The 27,253-nt window shown below is 44.3% G+C and overlaps 1 protein-coding gene across 1 annotated transcript in view; it reads left to right on the top strand.

Moving 5' to 3' along the window:
* Positions 1-10,385: 10,385 nt before the first annotated feature.
* Positions 10,386-27,253, top strand: part of NME9 (NME/NM23 family member 9) — a gene marked incomplete at its 5' end in the record, with an annotated part of 28,955 nt that continues 12,087 nt past the window's right edge. The window contains 6 exon segments of the mRNA XM_082840481.1: positions 10,386-10,415; positions 16,775-16,832; positions 21,405-21,508; positions 22,761-22,832; positions 24,784-24,900; positions 26,255-26,330. Coding sequence (XP_082696607.1) covers positions 10,386-10,415; positions 16,775-16,832; positions 21,405-21,508; positions 22,761-22,832; positions 24,784-24,900; positions 26,255-26,330 — 457 coding nt within the window.

The raw sequence follows: 27,253 nt of genomic DNA on the forward strand, positions 1-27,253 counted from the left end.
ATTTTGAAACACATGCTAGGGACAATAGTTTGAAAAGAGTTCTGAGTTTCATAAGCCCAGGAGATTTCCTCTTCTAAGTAGGACGTGGTAGGTTGCGGCTGGTCAATTCTCCTATTGCAACAAAATGAGATGAGGCTCTCCAGCTGTTCCCTCTCCCCTCCCCAAGGACATTTGCTAATTCGGGGCACTGGCTGATGATCAATCTTTGTCCAGAAAGAAGACTTCTAATGGAATAAAGAGAAACCAGTAAAGCTTTTACTGGTCACATGGTATTGGAACGAATCTAAATGCATCTAAAAAGCAGAGTGAAATCTTCCAAAGTCCCACAGTGCTTAGAAAATAAAGCCTTCCCAAGAAGAAAGAGTCTGCCTCAAAAACAAGGCCAGCTCCTGCCTCCTCCTGAGATTTGCCAGATTTTGAAGCTCCGTGGGGACAGTGTCCAGAGAGCTGGACCGGGAACTTCTGAAGGGCAGAGCTGACTCTCCATAACCTTCCATGGCTTAGGAGACAGAGATCTGCAAGGCTCTCAATCAAAATCCACACATGAGGAATAGGGATAAACCGGAGATACGTTGAGTCCTGTAAAAACTGAAACCCAGCCACAACCCAGCTCAATCCTTCAATGGATTGAGATGATCACTCCTCAACCCACCTGCTTGTCAGAGGAAAGAGGGAACACTGTGGGTCAAATGACATCATCTGGAGTCTCTCTACTTCTTATTTACCATGTGTGTGTATAGTAAAACATAACTAGTCTTGTGAAGAGGCATGAACATATAATTGATAAGGAAGAGAAAACATTGTAGACACCCAGATCATTCAGATACTGGAGTCAGTAGACAGGACTCTGACTGTGGAGGACCTGGAACTCTCATACACTGCTTGTGGAGGTGTAAAATGGTATATCCATGCATCAGCCAGGGTGTATGCAGGATACAGAAACTACACAGTACTTTGGACAGGAAATTTTAATATAAAGAATTATTAAGTATTAGAGGGGACTACCTACTAAGGAGAAAAGAAAACTCTAAAGAAGATAGTTATAGCAGATGTCGGGAGAAGCCTCTTGGGCTGAGACAGAGCACCCAAAGAAGGAACAAGTCTGTATGAGTCCCAACGTTCACCTTCTACCAGGGGGCTGAGAACCATACCTTGTTGGAGATTATGTAGCCATGACCCACTGGATGATGAAGAGGTTTGCTGAAGGTCTATGCAGATGGCATTCATTGGAAAGCATTCCTCTTGGTGCCGAGGGAAGCCATCCATGGAAGGGCGCCACACCGTGGACATTGCTGGAAAACTTCCCCCAGGAGTGATGCATTGGAAGGTCAACCTCTGGGGTTTTGGAGGAAGCTGCCCATGGAGATGTGCTTTGTATTTCTGGTTGCCACATGCTGCAGGAATCTTCCAGGTGAGAACATCAGAACCAGGAAGAGAGTCCTCTTTCTCCTGCAGTGACTGCCAGTGCTCCCTACTGACAAACCTTAACACTGTGCCAGATGGCAAAGGAGAAATGTTTGCAGGGCCCAGCTCCATTAGCACAGGGCAGGTCATTAAGTATGGATTTGGATCTGAGAGGTAATAAATTGATAACTGGCACAACTGGCTTTGAGAAACTGTTTAGCAGAATCTACTAAGACTAAACATACAGCTACCTTTGGACTCAACGTTTCTACTCCTAGGTATATATCTAAGAGAAATTAGCCCCTAAACAGGAGACAATCCAAATGTTTATTAACTGGAGGATGAATAAATAAGTTGTAGTTTATTCATACAATGGAATACTCTACTGCAATAACTAAGAATGATACAAAAACAACAGGAACAAATCTCACAGATACTATATTAAGTGAAAGAAGCCAGATGCAAAAGACATTTATGAAGTCCAGTAAAAGGTAAAACTAACTGATGGTGATTGATGTCAGAATAGTGGTTTTCTCTTGGGCGAGAGGAAGATAACAGCTTGGGTGGGACAGAAGTGCCAGAAGTGTTATGTATCTTGATGTGGGTGGTGCTTTTATGAATATATACCAACGTGAAAGTTCAATAAGCTGTGCATTAATGATTAGCACACTTTATACATTTCACTGTATGTGTATTACACAGTCATCCCTCGGTACCCACAGGGGATTGGTTCCAGGACCCGATGCAGACACCAAAATCCACAGATGCTCAAGCCCCATGGTCGGCCCTCCAGTATCTGCTGGTTCTGCATCCACAGACTCAACCAACCTCAGAGCATGTGTTCAGTTTGCGATTTGCAGTTGGTTGAATTGGTTGGATCTGTGGATGTGGAATTCGTGGATACTGAGGGCCACCTGCCTGTATATTTATTGAAAAAAAATCCATGTAAAAGTGGACCAGTGCAATTGAAACCCGTGCCTTTCAAGGGTAAACTGTACTTTAAAAATTCATAATACCTCCACTTAGATTAATATGTTGAATAAAGTGGAGAAAAATGTAGACAGATTAGATGGAGAAAAATGGCACCAGATAAGTGGAATCTACCAAAAAACCAAAACTATAAAAACAAAGTGAACATTCTAGAACTTAAAAAGTATAATAACTGAAATCAAGAACTCATTGGATAATTTTAATAACAGATTGAACACTGTTGAGCACAAAATTAATGAACTTGAAGATGAGTCAAAAGAACATGTTGAAACTAAAGCACAGAGGGAGAAAAAAGATGGAGAGAAAAAGAGATAATAGTATCAAAAAGATATGTGGGACATATTCAAATGTCTAACATTCATATCACCCGATTCGCAGAAGGAGAGGAGAGAGAGAAAATGAAACAGAAGCAATACAGGTTTTCCCCACTATCTGAAAGTAGAACGTTCCTATGAAAACTTTCATAGGCTGAAATAGTATAAAATGAAATAGCAATTACCTTTGTGCTAATAGATGCACAAAATAAATTGAAATAAGGCACACATGCTCACAGACACCATTCAAAGCTATGGTGCCTTGATGCTGAGACACTGAATGTAGTTCCTGGGAAGGAGCGTGGCAATGCTACTTTTGCTGCCTCTGTAACAGCTCCATGCAAAACAAATGCTGAATGTTATTTTTGATTTTTTCCTTTTTCCTTAAAAGTGAAAAGCCTCTATGGATTTCTTTCTATTAGTGAAAACATGTACTAATGTAGGTCTTTTATAAAAGCAAGGTGACATAAAGTGAACTTTCAAAAAGAGGGAAATGACTGTATTCAGAGACACAATGGCAGAGAATTTTCCAAAACTGGTGAAAGACATAAATCCATAGATTCAAGGAGTTTGATGAATTCCAAAAAGGATAAACACAAAGAAAACTACATGCAGGCTCATCATAGTTATATTGTTGACAGCAGGGTAAAAAATAAAATTTTAAGTGTCAGAAATCTGTCTTCATTGAAAAAAACCCTTTGATGAAAAAACCCATTTCCTGGCAGCTGATAAGAAGCTGATCTTGAGTGAGAGCCATTCCCTGCCACATGAACAATGTGGCCAGCCCCCAACATCATTCTGCAGCTCAGAGCCTGGGACCAGCATCCTCAGCACCACTTCTGAATAATGTCCAGTCCCAGCTTGCAAAATGATTGGAAAATGATCATCATTTGTAGCCATGTGTTTTCATGTCTTAGTATTTGAAATATTATAATACCAAGTCAGAAAAAGGGAAATTGCTTGGATTTTGAAACTGAAAATGCAAGGTTGGCTCATTTCAATTTAGCTCAATTTTCTGAAATCCAATAGCATCACCCCATCAACAAACAAGACAGAAGAATTTTAGACCTCTGATGGTTAGGATTTTAAAACATTATTTTTTACATTAAAACAAATATGTATATGGTAGTGTTCCAAGACACACACAAATCTTTGAGATAAATATTAGCGAAGTTTAGAGAACTCAGAGGCCATTTAGAATTAAGACCTTAGATGTCTACACAAATTTTAGGATGGCACATGGCAGAAAGAGAGCTAGCTAACTCTTTGGCCTCTTCTTATAAGTGCACTAATCCCATTCATGAGGGCATCACCCTCATAACCTAATTACCTCCTAAAAGCCTCACCTTCAAATACCATCCCATTAGGATTAGGGTTTCAACATATGAATTCCGAGGGGACACAAACATTCAGCTCATAACACTATGCAACTATAATAATCAAGTCAGAGGAGTCCTGACATAGGGATAGACAAATAGATCAGTGGAATAGACTACAGAGTCCTGAAAGAAACTCACGCTTAACAACCAAATGATATCTGACAAAGGTGCCAAAGTAATCCAATGGAGTAAAGGAAAGTTTTTCAACAAATGATGCTCGCAGTCAGAAATCCATATGGAATAAAAAAAGAACCTTGACCTCTATCTCATATCCTCCACAAAAATTAATCTGAAACAGTGGTACAACCATACTGTGGGATATGCAGCAATTAAAAAGGGACAAAATATTGATACATGCAACAACTGTAGGGAATTATGCTGAGTGACAAAAAGCCAATCCCCAAAGGCTACATACTGTGTGATATGATTTAGATATCATTTAAAAAAAATTTTATCTTATATTAGGGTATAGTTGATTAACAATGTGTTAGTTTCAGGTGTACAGCAAAGTGATTCAGGTATATATATACATGTATCCATTCTTTTTAAAATTATTTTCCCATTTACGTTATTACAGAATATTGAGCAGAATTCCCTGTGCTATACTAGATATTTTTTAAATGACAAAATTTTAGAAACAGAGGGCATAATACTGGTTGCCAGAAGTTAGGGACTGGTGGGGAGAGATATGTAGAAGGGAGGTGGTTGTGGCTATAAAGGGCAACACAGAGGATCCTTGTGTTCAGGATCTTGACTATGGTGGTGAATACATGAACCTAAATATGACAGCATTTTATAGAACCTAATACACACACACACACACACACACACACGCACACAAATGAGTACAACTAAAACTAGGGAAACCTGAGTAAGATGGGTGGATTGTATTGATGTCAATATCCTGGTTGCAATATTATACTATAGTTTTACAAAATGTTACCATTGGGAGAAACTCGGCAGAGTGTACAAAGATTTTCTCAAGGTTATTTTTACAACTGTGTGAGTCTATAATTATCTCAATAAAAATGTCAATGAAAAAGTGAATTTGAGATGAATCATCTCAAATGTGAATTTTAATCATCTAAATGTGAATTTTAAATAACTTCTTTTATTATAATTAAAAAATAATTTCTAGTATTATAACTTTAAGATAAAGGGTATGTCTTCATGGGAGTAGGCAAAGATTCCTTAGGAAAAGATCTCTTCAGACAAAGAAAACAATAAATAGAATAAAAAATTGGTAAATTAAATCTCATCAAAAATGTAAAATTTCAAAAAAAAAAAAGTAAAATTTCTGGTCATTAAAGCCATCCTGGTAACATCAAGCTGGCAGCTAGGGGCAGAGTGTGGAAGATTCTACATCTGATACTTCACCACTTAGGCCCCCGAGTAACACTAACCGTGTCCACCCTGACTGAGGAAAACTAATCCAATGGCTCCATCTGTAGGCAAGGGAGGGAGCGGTCATCTTGATCCTTGACTGGGAAGCTACCTCCCAGCAATGATCCTACACTCCAAACATGATACTTTAACAACAATACCAGTAACGGCTTTACTGTCCAGAAACTTTAGAAGGCATTATCTCTCTCCACAACATCCCTGAATGGTAGGTATTATACTCCTCCTTTTAAAGACGAGGAAACCGAGGCTGAGGAAGTTGAAGAAGTTGAAGTAACTTGCCCAAGCTCACACGGGCAGTAGGTGGTAGGTCCAGGGCCCACCCAAGCCTATTAGACTCGAAAGTTCCCAGTTCTATGACTCCTGGCTGCCTTCCTCAGAGCAAGTTACAGTAGGGACATGCTGGTACTTATGGAAAAAGAAAACATAATATCCAGAAGCAGAGATATTTGTCAGCCTAGACAAAGATGTATTATATGTATACATTCTTATCTAACATGGAAGGCTGGAAGTTATCTGGGGAAATAATTTGCTCTGGTTTGTGATTTGCTGTTAAAGCGAGTAGGTTCATTCTTCTTTTACATGGTCACATCACGGCTCTGAAGAGTTTTAATCGAGAAAATGCTCCTGGTGTTCAATTTGGATCACAGAAGTGTTTCCCTTGAGGAAACCACCACCTTGTGGCAATGAACATAACTCGCAGGAGAAAGAAGGGTTTTTGTCTGTTTGTTTGTTTCCAGTCTTTCAAACTCCAAAGCACAGTGGTAACACTTAAGTTGGAAGTTTTTGCAGTAAACAAAGCAAAACAAACAAATGGAAAAAGTACATTCCTTAGGATGGGTTTAATTAAAACGGGTGTCTTTGAAAAAGGTATCTGACTTCTGGGCAAAGCAATCAAATCACTGACCCATGTCATAAAGTAGGTAACAGATGGAAATTTCATTAAATCAAGATGTTAAAAGTTGGAGTGACCCATTTGGGGGAAAATTGAGGAGGTTCCATACTATTTAAACTGTACACTTTAAAAAAATTTTTTTATTTTTGGCTGTGTTGGGTCTTCGTTGCTGTGCGTGGGCTTTTGTCTAGCTGCAGCAAGCGGGAGCTACTCTTCGTTGCGGTGTGTGGACTTACTGTGGTGTCTTCTCTTACTGTAGAGCATAGGCTCTAGGCACACAGCCTTCAGTAGTTGTGGCACACGGGATCAGTAGTTGTGGCTCGCGGGCTCTAGAGCACAGGCTCAGTAGTTGTGGCACATGGGCTTATTTGCTCTGCAGCACGTGGGATCTTCCCGGACCAGGACTCGAACCCGTATCCCCTGCATTGGCAAGCAGATTCTTAACCACCATGCCACCAGGGAAGTCCTGTAAACTGTACACTTTTGAAAGTAAAAAGCATTGCTATTACTAATTACACGGGACAGTAAGTGTAAGATCAGGGTGTAAAGACATGTTATTCCCCATATTTGCTTCTGTGTTTTAGCCTGGCAAAGTTGTGACTGCATTTTATAGCAGAGACCACGTGATGAGAAATCTAACCTTTTTAAAGTGAATAAAAAGTCTTTATCTCTCTGAGTGCTGGCAGGAGGAGTTTAGTACCTGATTTGAATTTTATTTTGGGAACTAAGATCTAAGGGAGATTTCAAACGATTCAAGAACTTGAATAACCACCACCATGTGGCCAAAAACATCACTTGCACTTAGTAGACCCAGTCTGTAATGCTGTGTCTTACAGATACCATTGTATGGATGTAACACAGACTACTCACTCACCTACTGAAGGACATCTCGGTTGCTTCCAATTTTGGGTGATTATGAATAAAGCTGCTATAAATATTTATGTGCAGGTTTTTGTGTACACATAAGTTTTCAAGTCTGTTGGGTAAATATATAGGAGCACAAGTGCTAGATCATATGGTAAGACTATGCTTAGCTTTGTAAGAAGCTGCTAAACTGTCTTCCAAAGTGGCTGTACAATTTTGCATTCCCACCAACAATAAATGAGAGTGCCTGTTGCTCTGTATCTCCACCAGCATTTAACATAGTTCTTTTTTAAAATTTTAGACATTCTAATAGGTATGTAGAAGTCTCTCATTATTGTTTTAATTTGTAATTCCCTAATGACAAAAGGGGTTGAGTGTATTTTTCATTTGTTTACTTTTCATCTGTATATCTTCTTTGGTGAGGTATCTGTTCAGATCTTTTGCCCATTTTAAAAATTGGGTTGTTTACTTTTTAAAAAAATAAATTTATTTGTTTAATTAATTTATTTTGGGCTGTGTTGGGTCTTCGTTGCTGGGCGCGGGCTTTCTCTAGTTGCGGTGAGTGGGGGCTACTCTTCCTTGCCGTGCGCGGGTTTCTCATTGCGGTGGCTTATCTTGTTGCGGAGCACAGGCTCTAGGCACGCAGGCTTCAGTAGTTGTGGCACAGGGACTTAGTTGCTCCGTGGCATGTGGGATCTTCCCGGACCAGGGCTCGAAGCTGTGTCCCCTGCATTGTCTGGTGGATTCTTAACCACTGCACCACCAGGGAATCCTGGGTTGTTTTCGTATTGTTGAGTTTTGTATATTTTGGATACAAGTCCCTTATCAGATATGTGTTCTGCAAATATTTTCTCCCTTGTCTTTCCATTCTCTTAACAGTCTTTTGAAGAGCACAAGTTTTTAATTTTAATAAAATCTAACTTATAAATTTTTTCTTTCACAGATCATTCTTTTGATGTTGTATCTTAAAAAGTCTTTGCCAAACCCAAGTTCACCTAGATTTTCTCCTTTGTTTTCTTCTCAAGTTTTTTGGTTTTCCATTTTATATTTATGTCTATGATCCATTTTGAGTCAATTTTTGTGAAAAGTGTAAGGTCTATGTCCAGACTTTTTTTTGCAAATGGATGTCCAATTACTCCAGCACCATTTTTTGAAAAGACCATTCTTTCTACAATCACTTTCCTTTACCCCTTTGTCAAAGATCAGTTGACTACATTTGTACAGGTCTTTTTCTGCACTTTTTATTCTATTCCATTGATCTATGTATCTATTCTTTCACTAAAATGCTGTCTTGCTTATTGTAGCTTAATGGTAAGTCTCGAAGTCCAATAGTGTCAGTTCTCCAACTTTGTTATTCTTCACTGTTGTGTTGACTATTCTTTGTCTCTTATCTTTTCACATAAAATCTAGAATTAGTTTGTTGTTATCTACAAAATAGCTTGCTGGGATTTTGACTGAAACTGTGTTTAATCTATAGATCACATCTAAAAATATTGATTCTTCCTCTCCACAAACATGGAATATCTCTCCATTTATATAAATCTTTTAGATGTCTTTCACCAGCTATTACTGATTTCTAGTTTAATTCCATTGTGGTCTGAGGATATACTCTGTATGATTTCTATTCTTTTAAGTTTGTTAGGGTATTTTTATGACGTGGCATGTGGCCTATCTTGGTGAATGTTCCATGTGAACTTGAGAAGAATCTGTATTCTGCTGTTCAGAGGAAGTATTGTCTAGATGTCAATTAGATCAGTTTGGCTGATGTTTGCTCAGTTCAACTATATCCTTGCTCATTATCTGCCTGCTGGATCTACTCATTCCTAAAGATGTGGTGTTAAAGTCTTCAATTATAATAGTGGGTTTATCTATATTTTCTTGGCAGTTCAGATAGTTTTTGCCTCGTATTTGGATGCTCTGTTGTTAGGTGCATACACAGTAAGTATTGTTATGTCTTCCTGGAGAACTGATCCCTTTAACATTATGTAGTGCCCTCTCTTTATCCCTGATACATTTCCTTGTTCTGAAATCTGCTTTGCCTGAAATTAATATAGCTACTCCAGCTTTCTTTTGATTAGTGTTAGCATGGCATAGCTTTCTCCACCCCTTTACTTTACTTTTAAGTGTCTTTTTTTTTAAACTTTTAAACCTGTGTCTTTATATTTAAAGTGGATTTCTTGTAGACAGCATACAGTTGGGCCTTGTTGTTTTATCCATTGACAATTTCCGTCTTTTAATTGGTGTAGATCATTTACAACAGGTTTGTACTTGTTTTCTATTTGCTCCACTTGACTTTCATACTTAATTTTGAATTTGTAATTTTGTATTCTTTGTCTTAAAGGGAACCTCTTCCGACCCTCAAACCCTGGAGCCACCCCTGCCCGGCATGTATTAACTAGCAACAGAAAAGCTGCATGCCAGTCCTGGTGGGACAGAAGGGATGCAGGGATTCGAGGATGCAACTCTACAGTACATGGATGCACCGGGTCTTTGCTTGGGGGGTTCATATGTCCCAGACAGGGACAAACTCTTTAGCCAATGAAAGTGTTCCTACAGTCCAATTCTGACAGCAAGGGGCGGGACACCCTCCTGCCTTTCCGCTGGGCTCAGAGTAGGCGTGGCTTATGTGTACTCCTGTTTATTTCTTGGCCGCCTTAGGCCAGCGCTGTGTTGCCATGACGACCGTGGCTGGGTCGCAGCAAATTTTGTTGGAAACTCTCGCTGCTGGTTGAAGACGGTGTATCTGTTTGCAGTGACTCAGTTTCCCAGGAATAAATTGGAACAGTAGGGATAGCAAGGTTCTGTAGACTTTTTCCATCCGAATTCCTCGGCAGGCGCTCGGATACCTGACGGGCTGCGTGGCCCGGGAGCTCGTACTCTGGCCTCTGCGCGTACCCCTTGGCCAGCTCCGGGGCGGGAAAGGGGCTCCGCAAATCCTCAGAAAATCTTCCGGCGAGCCATGAGCCCGCGGGCCGCAAGCTCTGCTTCTCCCGTGGGGTGTTCATTTTGCATCATTGCGTTTATTTGCTGCCACTCTAACTTAAAGGGGCGGGGGGGCTTTGTCTGAAGGAGGGTCTCGGCTTGCTGATCAGCGCAACGTTTTGTCAGTAACAGAGCTTCTGTCTTCTTTGCAGTGCCATGGGGAGCAAGAAGGAAATGGCCCTGCAGGTAAGCCTCAAAGAGGAGCTTCCTTCCAGCACTTGACTGGGGTTGGGGGGCGAGGAGGATGGTGTGGAGCGGGAAGTGGAGTATAAAAACGATATTGTGGGTTTCCCTGGTGGCGCAGTGGTTGAGAGTCCGCCTGCCGATGCAGGGGACACGGGTTCGTGCCCCGGTCCGGGAAGATCCCACATGCCGCGGAGTGGCTGGGCCCGTGAGCCAGGGCCGCTGAGCCTGCGCGTCCGGAGCCTGTGCTCCGCAACGGGAGAGGCCACAACAGTGAGAGGCCCGCGTACCTCAAAAAAAAAAAAAAAGATATTGTTTGCCAGTAGTATGTGACAGACAGCCTTCTCAAACTTTAATATTGTACCTTCCATCTTAAAGGGAAAAAAAAAAAACCTTATCTTGGATCTCTAGTGATGACAAATTTTTTGTGCACTTAAATATAAACACACATAAACTTGGGTGTAAGCTGTTTATGCTTATAGTGCTTATGCAACCATAAAACTCAAACATGAATTAACATAAAACTAAAAAAACAAGAAAATATGAATCAGTATAATTCGATGTTGACATCTTTTTTTGCTGAAGTATAATTGTGGCTTGCTGAGAGAATATGGTATCGGTTCTTTTAAGTTTGGTCATGTGTCTGTAACTATGCCCTCTCTGCAGACCCAGTTCTCACACCACTACTCTCTAAAATCATTCGCTTATTCAAGAAATATGTTTTGATATTTTGTGCACTGCACTTTCATTATAGAGTGCCTTACTTCATTTGTGCCTGTGATAAGTGACTCCATAAGCCAGGGTCTGCTCTTTTATTCCCTGGTCCTGGACAGTAAGTGGTGGTTGACTCTAAAGTGATGCAGGCATGGGTCCTGGCAGCGGAAGGGAGGGCTTTATCATAAGATCATCTGGATGATGTATAATATGGATACCTTTGAAAGCACACTTTAAAATGTCTCATAGTCAGTTCAGTCCATCAGGGTACGTGCTCAGGCTCTAGGCACTTCCTGGAGAGAAGAGTGGCAGTGGTCTTGAGTCATCTGATTTCTCCTTTATTGTTCTCTGTGGCACCAGCACTTTACATGTGAATTCCAAAAGCCTAGTGATTTTTAAAAGGGGGAAAGCAATGTCAGGCTGAGGATAGTGTGCAGGGGGCGGGGTGGGGGAGGAGGGAAGATCTTCGGACTGGAAGTCGAAGACTTGATGTAGTTCTTACCTCTTCTCTTAGCCAGCTCCGGGACTTTGGATAAATCATGTAACCTCTCTGGGCTATAGCTTGCTCACCTGTGGAATGAGGATGTTGGGTGAATTATACCTAAGGGCCTTCCAGCATTGATATTCTAGTACTCTAGAGTTATAAAACTTTTCCTCTGGCTGTATTCTGTCTGTAAATCAATTCTAAGCACCTGGTCCTACCACTTATTGCTGTGAATGATTTCCTCAACCTCTCTGAGCCTCCATGCTCTTTATGTAAACAGGACGGATAATGCATAACCAGCAGAGTTGTTATGATGAGACTTCTTTAGACATTTCCAGGCTGGTCTGAGTGCTGTCTGTCGTGGCTCTAAGATTTTTGCCCCATACGACTGTCTTTTCTTGTGTCTATACCTTATATCCCCTTTGAGAGTAATAGCATTTTTCACCAATTCTTTTTCCACGCGTATTCCTCAGAGCTCTGAGTTCGCTGCGGTCCTCAAAGGAAGTGCTCCCATTTGCTGAGGTCGGGGTGGCTATGCACTGAGGCATCTGTGTAAGCGTTGCCTGTCTACCAGGTCAACTCCTTGAAAGCAGTGCTTTAGGGTCTGCCAACCCAGGAACCCTGTTCTCTCTCTGGGTAAGACTATTTAGGGTTCCTTCTGTGACTAAGACAGGAATTGCAGGATATCAAGAGACAGTGTGGTCAAAAGGTGCCACACATTCGCCATTCATTCTCTACCTCATGTAGGATTTCTCGAGGTCCAGGTATTTCCCATACCTCTCTGTTCCTGCGCTGCTCCTAGGAGTGAGGTTCTTCAGCTGTCCAGAGTCCTGGCCCTGGTGTGGCTCAGTCCATGATGGGGGTGCACCACAGAGAGTTGCCACTGACTGACAGCTGAGTCTCTGAAAGTGACTGTTATGAGAGAGAGGGTGAGGACTCCTGAGTTCTATCATTTTCCTCAGGACTATAGTTGTGGGCTCAGGATGACACCAGTCCAACTCTCTTGCGGCATGTAAGGCATCATGAAGACTTTTCTGTTTTTTCTTCCTTTTTTTTTCATAGAAACAAAAAATGTATGGAAGCCTGAATTATTTAGAAAGATGGGTGTTTAATAGAGGATTTGCAGATGTTACATGTTTCCAGCCCTTTTAAAGAGACAAACACCTTAGCATACCTGTGTTAACAATGAGCGGTAATTGTCATGGTCTTTTAATTTATATTTTTTCAAAGCAGCTCTCCACAAAAACTTATTAATTACAAAGGGAAAGAGAATAATTTCACAGTGCAGAAGTCTGACAGACCACCTTAATCAAGTGATCAAAGTGAACATCATCATGGAGGCAGATCAACAGTATGTGTCACCTGAGAGGATAATATGAGAGAACATTCTTCTGATTCTGACACTCCAACCAATCCAACTAGTTCCAGCTAATCCAACCAGTTCTGACCAATCCCAACCAGCTCTAACCAATCCAACTAATTCCAGCCAATCCAACCAGTTCCAACTAATCCAACCAGTTCCAACCAATCCAACTAATTCCAAGCAATCCAACTGATCCAACCAGTTCCAACTGATCCAACCAATTCCAATCCAACCAATTCCAACTAATCCAGCCAGTTCCAACTAATCCAACTAATTCCAACCAATCCAACCAGTTCCAACCAGTCCAACTAATTCCAAGCAATCCAACCGATCCAACCAGGTCCAACTAATCCAACTAATTCCAACCAATCCAACCAGTTCCAACCAAGCCAACCAGTTCCGACCAATCCCAACCAGTTCTAACCAATCCAACTAATTCCAGCCAATCCAACCAGTTTCAACTAATCCAACCAGTTCTAACCAATCCAACTAATTCCAACCAGTCCAACTAGTGTCAACTAATCCCAATCAGTTCCAACTAATCCAATCAGTTCTAACCAATTCAACCATTCCAACCAATCCAAAGATGCACAGCCTGCTTCTAATCAGGAGGAAACACCAAACACACCCAAACTGAGGGGCATTCTACAAAATAACCCTCCTGTAGTCTTCACAAGTATCAAGGTCATGAAAATCAAAGAACAGCTGAAGAACTGTTACAGACTAAGACAGACTAAAGAGACTTGACAAATAAATCCAGCACATGATTCTGTTTAGATCCTTTGCTATTCAGGACATTATTGGGATGATTGATAAAACTTAAATGGGGTCTGGGGATTAGATAGTAATAATATATCAGTCTTTATTTCTTGACTTTGATGATTGTACTGTGGTTATGTTGAATAATGTGTTCGGGGATAACAGGAAATCAGGTTAGTAATTTACTTTCAAATAGTTCAAGAAAAGATTATTTACACTGTACTTGCATATTTTCTGTAAGTTTGAAATTATTTCCAAATAAAAACATTATACAAAAATGTACACTATTAATAATGTACTATTTATAATATGTATTTCTTTGATTCTCATTTCTGATATAAACCAAAATACTTTGTAGATAGATAAGAGAAAAATGTGAAGAAATGGCAATAAACACAACTGTTAATTACTTAGGATGTAGATGTTGGGATATATTTAACAAAAGGTGTGCAAAACATACACACCAAAAACTATGAAACGTTGCTGTGAAAAATTAAGGACTATTTAATAAGTGTCAAGAAACATTATGTTCATGTACTGGAAGATTCAGTCTTGTTAAGATTTCAGTTTTATCCCAAATCGATCCATAGATTCAATGCAATCCCAGTTAAAATAATTGCAGAAATTGACAAGCTGGTTCTGAAATGTATATGAAAATGTAAAGGAGCTAGAATAGCCAAAACAATCTTGAAAAAGAAAAACACATATGGAAGCCTTACACGGCCTGATTCCAAGACTTATCATAAAGCTACAGTAATCAAAATAGTATAGTACTGGAATAAGAATAAATAGGTCAATAAAACAGAATAGAGTCCAAAATAAACCCATACTTATGCAATCAATTGGTTTTCAACAAAGCAAGTTAATAGGGAAATAAATTTTTTTCAGCAACTTTTGCAGAAACAACTATACTTACACATGAAAAAAAAATTAACCCCAATCGTTCCCTCACAAAAATTAATTTCAAATGGCTCACAGGCTTAAATGTGAAAGCCTAAATTGTAAAGCTTCCAGAAGAAAATAGGAGAGCATCTTTATGACTTTGAGGAAAGGTTTCCTAAGAAGGACATAGTAACCTTAACCATAAAACTAAAATTTAATCCATTTGATTTCATCAATATTAAAAACTTCTGCTCAACAAAAACTGTTAAGGAAATTAATAGGCCAACCTCAAACTTGGAGAGAAATTTTTTATAATACATATTTCTGACAAGAACTTGTCCCCCACCAAAAGTATATATAATCTAATAATATACTTTAAATTGGTCAACAATCCAATTTAAGAAAATGGACAGATCAATGGACACTTCTCACAGAAGACATACAAATGACTGACAAGTGCATTAAATAGTGCTCAATACCGTTAGTCATCAGGGAAAAGAAATGAAAGCCACACTGAGATACCACTACATCACCATTAGCGCGGCTAAACTTTCAAAGCCTCACAGCACCAAATTTTGGTGAGAATGTGGAGCAGCCAGAGCTCTTATACTTTGCTGAGAGAAGTTTAAAATGGTTCAAGCACTTTAGGAAAAACACTGGCAGTTTCCTATTAAACTGAATATATACTTACCCTATGTCCCAGCAATTTAATTCCTAGGTATTTACCTACCAAAGACAACTGAGAACACGAACACAAAAAGATTTAACAAGAATGTTCCTAAGTCTTTATTCATAAGAGCCCCAAACTCTCTATCAAGCAGTTTGTGATGTTGTCATACAATGGAACATGCTCAGGAATAAAAATGAACAAACCACTGACACACAACTCCACAGATGAACCCCCAAATATGCTGAGCCAAAGAGGCCAGTGCAAAATAAGACATGCTGTACTATTTCACTTATATGATGTTCTACAATAGGCAAAATGACCTTTTTGCGGTACGCGGGCCTCTCACGGCTGTGGCCTCTCCCATTGCGGAGCACAGGCTCCGGATGCGCAGGCTCAGCAGCCATGGCTCACGGGCCCAGCCGCTCCACGGCATGTGGGATCTTCCCGGACCCGGGCACGAACCTGTGTCTCCTGCATCGGCAGGCGGACTTTCAACCACTGCGCCACCAGGGAAGCCCAGAAAGAACTTCTGACGGAAAGCAGATGAGTGTTTCCCTGGGATGAGGACTGCGGAGTGACCGGGAGGAGAAAGGAGGGAACTTTCTGGGAGATGGAATGTCCTGTATTGTGATAGGAGTGTGGTTACCTGGATGTGTGCATTTGTCAAAACTCATTGATTCGTAGCAATTTAGTTCTGTGTATCTCATTATATATAATTTATAGCTCGATAAAATGTATAAAAACACACAAAAAAATGAGTACCTCTCTGTACATAGATACAGATAAATGTCAGAATTTAATATTGGGCTTCCCCGGTGGCGCAGTGGTTGGGAACCTGCCTGCCGACGCGGGGGACACGGGTTCGGGCCCTGGTCCGGGGGGATCCCACGTGCCGCGGAGCGGCTGTGCCCGTGCACCACAACTGCTGAGCCTGCGCTCTAGAGCCCGCGAGCCACGGATACTGAGGCCCGCGCGCCTGGAGCCCGTGCTCCGCGGCGGGAGAGCCCACTGCAGTGAGAAGCCCATGCGCCGCGGCTGGAGGGGGCCCGCGCACAGCGGCGAGGACCCAATGCAGCCAAAAATAAAAATAAATTAATTAAAAAAAATTGAATGTTGAGTAAAAACACAAATTGAAAAAGGATATCTTCAGTATGGTACCATTTATGCATATTTAGGGACACGAAACAATTTTATATAGTGTTTTTGGACAAGTAACAAGTTAAAAAAATTTTTTTTTTTGTTAAAAAATTTTTTAAATGAGATTTTCTTAGGATAGTGGTTATTCTTGGGGGTGGAGGCAGGAGGAGAGAGAAAAGAGAAGAGAGGATTGGGGAAAGATGACAGCTGAGCTGTATTTGTAAGTATTTCATTGAGAGAGAGAACAAGAGCGAGAGAGAACAATAGGTAGATACCTGGAACAAATGAATACATAAAATTGTCTCCCCATCATCACCCTCAGTAATACAGCGTTTGTTTCTCTTTGATGCTAGGTCAACATCAGTACCCAGGAACTTTGGGAGGAAATGCTCAGTTCCAAAGGACTAACTGGTAATTTAAGATAATTTTTTAGACCCATCCTTTTCAAAATTGCCAAATGACATATTGAACCATGAAGAGAAAACTGCAAAGAGCATCATTTTCCTATAACCTCGAGTTTCATAAATAAAGAACCAGGTAATTTCTTTGTGTTTAAATACATATCTGACTTGAACATCTGTGAGTTCAGTTCAGGAAACTAGTCAGTACTGCCGGATAGCAGGGTTCCCTTCTTTTAGATTATGGTTAGCCATGCTCAGGGCTTGTTTGGTGTTAAGCAACGGAAACCTCTTCTAATTACCTGAGGCACAAAAGGGGAAGGTACTGAAAGGAATACGGGATCTCTCAGAACTCAAGTGCTGGAAGGAGAGACAGGCAACCCAAGCAAGTGGAACCAGGGGCTGCACAGTCATTAGGAAACAGCAAAGCCACTGTCACTGGGCCTCTTTGTCGCTGTCATCCTTGTATCAATTATCTATTGCTGAGCAACAATTTACCCCCAAACGTAGTGCCTTATAACACTTAACATGTATTATCCCACGGTTTCTGTGGATCCAGAATCCGGGGGTTGCTTAGCTGGGTGCCTGACTTGGAGTCTCTCACAAGGCTGCAGCTACGGAGTCACACAGAGAATGTCAAGGCTCAACTGAGTCAGATTTACTTCCAACGTCAGTCATTTGGCTTTGGCAGATCTTAGAAGGTCACTTCCAAGCCCATTCCTGTGGCCATTGGCAGGACCTAGGTCCTTGCTAGCTGTTCACCAGAGACATCAGTTTCTTGCCGTCAACTTCTCCATAAGGCTGCTCACAACCTGTAGCTTCTTTCTTCCCCCAAAGCAGGGCTCAGGGAGGGAGGAAAGAGAGAGAGAGAGAGAGATACGAAAGTCCCAGCCTTTTTGTAACCTAATCTCAAAAGTAACATCCCATTGTTTTTGCCCTGTTCTGTTCGCCCTGGGTGGAGCCTGCACTCAAAGGCAGAAGGTTACACAAAGGCTTGAATCCCAGGAGGCAGGGCTCACCGGCGGCATCTTAGAGGCTGCCCAGCACAGCTGCTCCCCGACCTTTCTTTCTCTGCTTCTTTTCCTCTAGAGATCTCTGGGCTCCATTTCTGTGTCTGCTCAGTTCTCTCTATAAATACATCTGCTGGGTCAGCTGGTATCTGCTCTCATCTCTCTCCATCGCTGCCCCTGCACCCAAGACTTCAGCACTCAAGCCCCCCTCCCCCATCCCTCCAGCCCTTCACCCACTGTCCCCTGAGGTTTGTCCTCGGCTCCAACCTGTTTCCCGAACATGCCACAAGTTCCCCTCTTCTTCACTTGTACCCACGTTGTTCCTACTACCTGAAATATCATGACCCCTCTACAACCTGTAGAAACCTTTCTCATCCCCAGGCAGTTCTAAAGCAGCCTCCTTGCATGAAATCTTTCCTGAACCTCTGTGCGGTCACTTCCGCCTGGTGTCTCTGTCTCAACCCCCAGCACACACCCACCCTGGTGTGGCCCCTGTGAAGGTAGGCATTCCATGCCTTCCCCCAGACTCTAGCACAGGACCATTGTCTTTTTCATTCATCAGGAGCAGACGTGTCCAGGCCCGGGGCCGAGTGGGTTCTTAATAAATGCGGTTCCATTGATCCAGGATGTGGGTATGAGTCTGGCCACACTCTACTACTTGAGGGATACAAGGCTTTGTTGATGGTGCCAGGTCTTAACTATGTTGTCCATGTGCCTTGCGTGCAACCGGAACATGGCTCCAGGGCAAAACCACCATGACTTCTATTTCTTTAACAACAGTAAGAAAGCCACCAGCTCCTCATTTTTGGAGGACGTGCCACGTTCCAGCACCCTAATCTATTGAGCGTGGACTTTGTCGAGTCCTGCTCGAAGCACGACACGAGGGAACTGTGTGGACCTAAGGCAGCGGGCAATCGTCTGCCCCTCTTCATCAAGCAGTCGCCAGGAACTCAGGCTCCTCCCTCTTTCTAGAAGCAGCAGAGATTTGCTTCCAAGGTCAGCCACCATCTTGGAACTCTGGTCTTCTGCTGGCTCGCTTCCATCTGCCTTCAAACACGCGAAAGTCTATTCAGATTTACACACACACCCCCGCTTTTCATTTTCTCTGCCATTCCTTTCCTTGCTTCTCTTTCTGCTTCCTGCCTTTCAGAGTCAATCTCTTCATAACTTCCTCTCCCGTCCGCAGCCACCTGTCTCCCACAACCGTGGGAAGTGTGCCTTTGTCACCACCACTCCTCGTAGAGCCAGGGAGTGCAAGAGGAGATGGGAAGCTGGTACAAATGACTAGGCTGACCTAGCAATGCAAACCCTGCATAGAGATTGGCAGCTAATTAGGTCCCAATCTTTTCCTGCTGGGGCTTGAACCTGTTCTCCTTGGTGGGCCTGGATACAGGGTCCTCTAATTCTTCAAGGATTTTTTCCTGGAGTCACCCAAATGCCTTTCTCTCCCGTTCCTGTGGTCTATTGAAATCTCCAAATCCCTCAACTGTGAAGCTGTTGTCCTCAAAGGAGCCTCAAAGAAGCTTTATCCTCCGCCTGGATGTTGAGGAGAACCAGATCCTTCTCTCTGGCCTCTGCCGGTGTCTGGCTGACTTTGGGGCTATTTGCCCTAGACTCTCTGGTCAGCACTGGAAATGCAATGTGTCTGGAATCTAGTTCACTCTCCTCCCTCCCCAGATGCTCTCTCCCTGCCTCCACCCAGTGCTTTCTCTCTGCCGGGCTCAAAGGTGGTCCTTCTCACACCCACAGGACTGCCACCCCCAGTCTTTCCACTACATTTTCAAAGTCTCAGGGATGCCTTCGTTTCTCCCCTCCCTCAACACAGCCACCCCTGGGTCTGGCTTCCTCGTCCCTCTTAAAGCCAGCCTGGCTCTCCCTTTCTCTGCAAAACTATGTTGCTTGGCTGGACTAACCCATACTGTTGAATTCATGCATCTTCTTTCCCGGAGTCATTGAAAGAGCACGGGCTGTGGCATCAGACAAACCTCGGTCCAAAACTCGGGTCTACTGCTTGAGAATTTTTATTTATTTATTTTTTTACCTTGGGTTGGTTATTTCATTCCTCATTTATATGGTAGGATAATGATACCTATCTTGCTGGATTTTTTGAGAGAAAAGCAAAGTGCAGATGCTCTCTCATAGCTCAGTAAATATTAACTCTCTCTCCTTTCTAAAACTTACGGTGAACCCTCGTTGCCTAGTAAATCAGGATGGAACTCCTCAAACCCACATTCCCCACTCCTCCAGTGATCTCTGCCACCACTGATCAACCCAACCGCAGCGGCCCCTGGACTCCCCCACCATGCTTCCCACCATGGCCTCCCTGTCTGCCCGTCCAAGCCTGGCATTTCCACAATGCCCAATGCAAGTCGCCTCTCCACTGCGAAGCCTCCTCCCCTGAGTCCTACAGTACAGCGTTAAGACAGTGCTGCCAGAGTCTATGCTAATTTTAATAATGATAATTTAGGGAATTCCCTGGTGGTACAGTGGTTAGGACTCTGATCTTTCACTGCTGAGGACCTGGGTTCAATTTCTGATCGGGGAACTAAGATCCCGCGAGCCATGTGACATGGCCAAAAAAAAGGTAATTTATATCATGGTTTATTAACAGTTCTCATGTGATGTGAAAATTTTGAAATGTGAACCTTCAAAAAGTAAAAAAAGTAAAAAAGCTGGCAGGGCTGGTAGTTTATAAGCAGGGTCCACACTCTGACCCCATGAGGATGCACTCTAACTGCAGAACAGAAACACCCCCTGTGTGGATCAGACATGAGCTCTGAGTGCTGAGGTCTTTAGGAAGACATCCTTCCTTAAAATGTGACCACCGGTCCATCACCATCTAGCACTTACTTGCTGCGTCTGACTGGGCTGGGCAGGTCTGGTGCGTATCCGGTGCACATGGCTTCGCTGCTTAGCTTCTTACAGGCCTCGGGGTCTAGTGCAATCAGACAGGAGGGTCCCTCACACGCAGTCCCACCACACTCCAGAGACTGGGACCAAAGCAGAAAAACGCGCCCCAGTCTCCACCTAGGTCTCTCTCAGGTTCACTTTCCAGGAGAATAATGTTGATTTGATAAAGTAAAGCTTTAAAGATAAAACTCTCCTTTACCCAAAGCAAGTGGCTTCCAATGCATCAGGAGGAAAGGTTAATGCTATGTTTATTACCAAAGTAGCTGAGAGTTGGTTGCATCCTGATAGGTCACCTACAGTGACCTCTTCCTTTTAGAAGAGATAGTTTCAGTCTATTTCAAATACGTACTGAGGGCTTCTCTGTGCTAGGCCTGACCCTGAATGTAGCTGAAAGCCCCTTAAGGCAAAGGATCCGTGTTAAGTAAGTGATTTTCCACCATACTCACTTCACTGTGTTTAGAATTAGGAACACTGAGTTCATGAAGGAAAGCTGTGTTGCCACACTCGCTCATACTCTGCTGGGATAATAAATCCCTTTAACCACGAAATAAATATCCCTGCAAACAGATGTCCATCGGAGGGGGTTGGAATGTGCAGGTATCGATTTTGCCTGACGTGCGGGGCGCTGGTGCCTGCTGAGCGCTCCTGCTTCTTGGTCCACGCAGTTGTCGACGTCTACCAAGGCTGGTGCGGCCCCTGCAAGCCTGTGGTGAGCCTCTTCCAGAAGATGAGGATCGAGGTCGGCCTGGACCTTCTGCATTTTGCATTAGTAAGGTCCTCTCTCAGCACAATGTGACACAACTTGTAAAAACCTTAAAAATTTTAAAACAGGAAGAGGAAGTTTGAGGGGCCTTTTTCAGATCATCGACAAGGCATCCGTTGTGGATTTTTTTTGCTGATACCAGTTTCTCTAGAGAGGAAGCCTCCCCCACACCCTGCCTCTCGACAGTCCCTGTGGGCTCAGCTGCCCCTGATGCCGGAGCCGGGAAGGCGTGCGGCCACTTTAAGGCCAACACTCCCTCTTGGCTCGTGTCCACCGTGAACCCTGAAGTTTCACTTCCAGAGCACAGGGTTTAAGATTTCTATCCTTGCTCCTTAAAGGGGAACTTTCAGCAAACGTTTACTCAGGTCAGTGTATGGAAATGGGAATCACTTCCAGAGAAGCATGCAAGAGACACTGGAGGAGCTGCACGGGTTGAGGCTCAGAGACGGTGAACACAGGCGAGACTCTCCCTTGCGTTAACTCTTGAGAAGCTGGGCTCCCAGGGCTTGCACTCCTCCCGTGGGAATGGGTTGTGAGGCTTCTGTGGAGTGAGCGGAGGAGGGATCTGGCTGGGGAGCTTTATCAGACCCGGAGGCGAGCTGAGGACCTTCCTCTGTTGTTGCCACTCGGGGCAGATGTGGGATGTTAGTGGTGGAGCTCCCCTGATCCGGAGCAGGACAAACTGTCACATCCTCCTTATTTTATTCCTCAGAAAATGACACTGGCAACACTTTTTACCAGTATGTTGACAGTTGTTAAGATTCTGATGAAAGGCATTAGAAGAAGGAGCATGAGAGAGAGCAAGCCAGGGCTCCAGCTGGGGAGGGCAGTCACTGTGTGATGTACGTGTGTGCACGTGTGTGGTGTATGTGTGTATGTGGTGTGTGGGAGGATGTGATATGTGATGTGTGTATATTATGCGTAACGTATGCACGTGCATGTGTAGCAGGATGTGTGTGCTGGTAGTATGTGTGTGGTATGTATATGCGTGTGGTATGTATGTGTGTGGTATGTATATGTAATGTATATGTGTGTGGTATGTATACGTGTGTGTGGTATGTATGCGGTGTGTGGTATGTGGGGGATGAGGAGTATGTGCGTTTGGTGTGTGTGTGTGTGTGTGTGTGTGTGTGTGTGTGGTGTGCATGCAATATGGATGTGTATGTGCTCTGTATGGGGGGTGTGGTGTGTGTGTCCCACACGGTTCTCCCACCATCCTGTCCCTGCACCCGCCCTGCTGACAGCCTGTTTCCTTTAGGCAGAGGCGGACTGTCTTGATGTCCTCGAAAAATACAGAGGGAGGTGCGAGCCGACCTTTCTGTTTTATGCAGTAAGTACATTTTCAGTCCAGAACTGTCCCACGGCTGCACATCACAAGGGTTCAGATGGACGCCTCTCACCAAGAGGCCACACTGCTCCCAGCGAGTGAATGCTGTTTCCTCCCTGACTCTATTATTTTGGCCGAGGACAGATGCCCTTAATCATGGCACTGCTCATGGGTGGAGCTCTGGGCAGTCATTCTGGGCTTGGGGCCTTCATGAGGGCAGTACCCGGGACAGAGCAGGACTCACTCAGAGGCCTGTGCTCTTTCTGGTTTGTGAACCTCTTATTTTATTTGTTTGTTTGTTTTTGGCTGCGTTGGGTCTTTGTTGCTGCGCACAGGCTTTCTCTAGTTGCGGTGAGCGGGGAATACTCTTCATTGCGCTGTGTGGGCTTCTCACTGCAGTGGCTTCTCTTGTTGTGGAGCACGGGCTCTAGGCACTCGGGCTTCAGTAGTTGTGGCACGTGGGCTCAGTAGTTGTGGCGCACAGGCTTAGCTGCTCCGTGGCATGTGGGATCTTCCCGGGACTAGGGATCGAACCTGTGTCCCCTGCATTGGCAAGTGGATTCTTAACCATTGTGCCACCAGAGAAGTCCCTAGTGAACCTCTTGACTGAGGTCTCACTCTCAGTGCAGAGTTTGGAGACCTCCGCAGAGGGGACTTTTCAGCAAACATGAACGCTCCCTCGTGGGGTAGACAAGCTTTGTATTCACCTTCGTTTCATTGGAAAATGTGAAGATATGTTGATACAAAGTCAGAAATGAGAGGGGTGATTGATGACGGCCAGTGGTTCAGCATTTGAAAGGTCATCTGGCTGCCTTCGGCTGTGACATTCACCCGGGGCTCCAGGCCCCTGAGGGCCCCCCTGCTGTCTCACACCTGGCTTCCTGGTTTTAGGTCACCTGCCAGGCCCTGAAGACAGTGGATTGATATTCTCCTCCTGACCTGGTCCAGCCCCTCACAGCACAGTCAGGGAAACTGGGATCTGCCAACCGGGGCCAGAGTTGTTTAGTTTGGAAAACTTTGGGCTCCTGCCCTCGGCACTGCAAGTATTACAAGTTGGAAGCTTATGGTGAAACATTATTTGAGCTTCGGCTTTCTCGAGGGAGACTGAGGTTTTACGAAGAAACCTGGTGGGGGAGGGAGCAGGGGTGGGAAGCGCTGAGATGAAAGTGCCCTCCGCCAGACTGGCATCAGAGCTCAGTTGCAGAAATGGGATCCTTACTGCAGTGGGTTTCTTGCTTGAGCCTGGAGTGGGCGGGATTAAAGCATGAATCATAATTGGCCGTGTGGGAGTGTGCGGCAGCCCATCACAGTCACACAGCGGCCATCCCCTGAGGGTGGGATGGAAACAGAAGGAGAACCCAGTGCACGTGAGCTTCCATGAGTGACGGGCAGGGAGACTTCTGAAAAAGCGAAGGCGGTGAACTCGGGTTCACCGGGAACACCACCTCCACTGTGAGGTCTTCCCTGACCACCCCAGATGGAGCTGGGGATCAATTATTGCCCCAAATCCCAAGTACCCCATGAAAGCAATGTTCTTATTCTATTGCAACTGTTTCTCTGACACGACCACTCTCTCCCCACTTGGCACCCCACTCACTGAGGGTGGCAGCTATGTCTTTTCATGTTTAGTGTTTCTGTTCTCTGCCTCTGTCTTGGTGTTGGCATAGTAAGTGCTCAGCTGATACTCGTTGGGTGAAGGAGTCAAGGAGAGGCCACACTTAGTCACTCACAACCCAGTGCGCCCTGGTCCTCCCCCACCTCCCCGCTGTCCTGAAGGAAGTTTTGAAGGGAGGAGCCTGGGGTAGGGGGCAGAGAAGTGGATGGAGGCTGTGGGCCTGGGGTCCGCAGACCTTGACCTTGGGCACGCTCGTAAACAAAGCTCTTGGAACCTCATGTCTCTTGAAGGAGGTTGCGCATCGTGTGGTCTGAGCAGGACATCTGTGCTGTATTCTAGGGAGGGGAGCTGGTGGCATTGGTTAGAGGAGCAAATGCCCCGCTGCTGCAGAAAACCATCCGAGAGCAGCTGCAGGCCGAAAAGATTGTGCTGGCCGAAGGCAGAGAGCGGAGAGTGGTAAGCGGCCAGCCCACGAGGGTCCCCCAGGCCAGGCCAGCAGGTGCCTCCCCTGCCCCGCCAATGTCTTCACTGTCCTTGGAAAGCTGCATTACATGCCCACGCTGGCTGGGGGCCTCTGAGGGCTCAGGGGAGGGTGCAAGTCCCACTAGGAAATCTTCTTTGAAGTCGTCCCCTTCATCCAGAACACTTTAACGTCTTTTATCCATTTCCCTTTCATCCCCACTGCATCTCTTAACAGCGTTTCTGGAACCCTGACAACGAATTCAGAAACGGACATGAAGTTCCGAATCCAGTAGTGGGCACAAGGAGTCAGCCTCAGGGGGAAATCTCTCCTGGTGACCTGCCCTCCCTTCTCATGCCTGAGTTTGACTTGTGATCCCAGAGGGTTCATTTCTTTAACTAGAAAGGGGTCATTACCTTAAGAAACAAGATCAGCACTGCTTGTGATTTTGGTAAATTACTTCCAGGACAACGTGGACTGCGAGTTTTTCACAAAAAATTGGCAGCCTTTGGAAACCGACACACCTTGGGTAGAAAGAAGTATCTCCTGGTGCCCCGAGCAGTTGCCAAAGGAGCCTTAACGTTATTCCGCGTTCACTGTTCACGTTTTCGCATTCAGTTCCAAAGAGCAAAGCCCTGTTTTCATAGAATGGATTGGAATCAAATCCCATTTGTTCCCCAGAAAAGTGGCAATTTTTCCCCAAGAAAGAAAATCACAGACGCTTGTACCTACTCCACAGATAAATGACCTCTCTCTCTGTACTACCTGCACTGTGTAGCCAGTTGCTTGCTATTTACTTGCATTTCAATTCTTACTCTGTCTTCTTGACAACTCTCTATTTCATCTTTCTTTTTCCTTAGTTTCTACTTGATGCTCGTGGAAACAGGCAGACTCTAAACCTTAAGATCAGCATGGATTTCCTGGTCCTCAATCGCTCTCCCTCCCCCGCTCCCTACCACCCAACTACTCAAAAGGTTCCTGAAAAGTTTCCAAGGCTGATAATATATATATATGTATTTTTTGCGGTACGTGGGCCTCTCACTGTTTTGGCCTCTCCCGTTGCGGAGCACAGGCTCCGGACGCACAGGCTCAGCGGCCATGGCTCACGGGCCCAGCTGCTCCGCGGCATGTGGGATCTTCCCGGACCGGGGCACGAACCCGTGTCCCCTGCATCGGCAGGCGGACTCCCAACCACTGCGCCACCAGGGAAGCCCCAAAGCTGATAATCTTGACCCTCTTCTTCTGCTCTGCATTTAGGAACTTTACCTATTTGGCTTCTGCTGGTTTTTGAAGGTCTTTGTGGAGTTTTAATTAGCTAACTACTTACTGTCCATGACCAATTTGTACTAGATTGAAGATGAGGCTCTTTCTGATGAAGATGAATGCTTTTCCCACGAAAAGGAAGATGGTGACGATGAGGATGCGGGTGAGTACAGAACCAACAAGCATGGCAAGAAGGCAGAGCAGACTTGGATTTGATGTGTGTGTGTTTTGTTTTGTTTTAATTAATTTATTTTGGCTGTGTTGGGTCTTTGTTGCTGGGCGCGGGCTTTCTCTAGTTGCGGCGAGCGGGGGCTACTCTCCGTTGTGGTGCACGGGCTTCTCATTGCGGTGGCTTCTCTTGTTGTGGAGCATGGGCTCTAGGCACGCAGGCTTCAGTAGTTGTGGCACGTGGGCTCAGTAGTTGTGGCTCGCAGGCTCTAGAGCTCAGGCTCAGTAGTTGTGGTGCACGGGCTTAGTTGCTCCACGGCATGTGGGATCTTCCCGGACCAGGGCTCGAACCCGTGTCCCCTTCATTGGCAGGCGGATTCTTAACCACTGCGCCACCAAGGATGCCCTGATGTGTGTTTTTTATTTTTTAATCTTTTTTGGCCTCACTGCACGTCATGTGGGACCTCAGTTCCCCTGCCATGGATCGAACCTGCACCCCCTCTGCTGGAAGCACGGAGTCTCAACCACTGGACCACCGGGGAAGTCCCTGATGTGTCTTTATAAAATATATGAGTAATCAGTTTATTGAGCGATCTGAACTCTGGGAAGATAACCCATAAAATATTTTGTCTCCAATCACCTGACTTCAAACATACTGTGTTGTGTCCCTCCTGCCCTTTAATGGCATCTTGGGCACATTTCACAGCTTTCTGATCATGTTCAGTTATAACAACTGTGAGTTTCATGGCAATTTCTGGGCATCAGGAAAGGCTCCCTTAGTAAGATGGAGGGAGTGACGCTAATAAGGTAAAGTAATGATGCTGGTGTTCCCTTAGTCCTTATTTGAGCTAAAGAGTTTGAGCTTCTTTCGCCTTTTTTCTGAAGTGTCAGAAAGTCAGCTGTACTGAACCCCTTCCC

The sequence above is a fragment of the Leucopleurus acutus genome (genome assembly GCF_964270905.1).
Source record: "Leucopleurus acutus genome assembly, chromosome: 5".
NCBI lineage: Eukaryota > Metazoa > Chordata > Mammalia > Artiodactyla > Delphinidae > Leucopleurus > Leucopleurus acutus.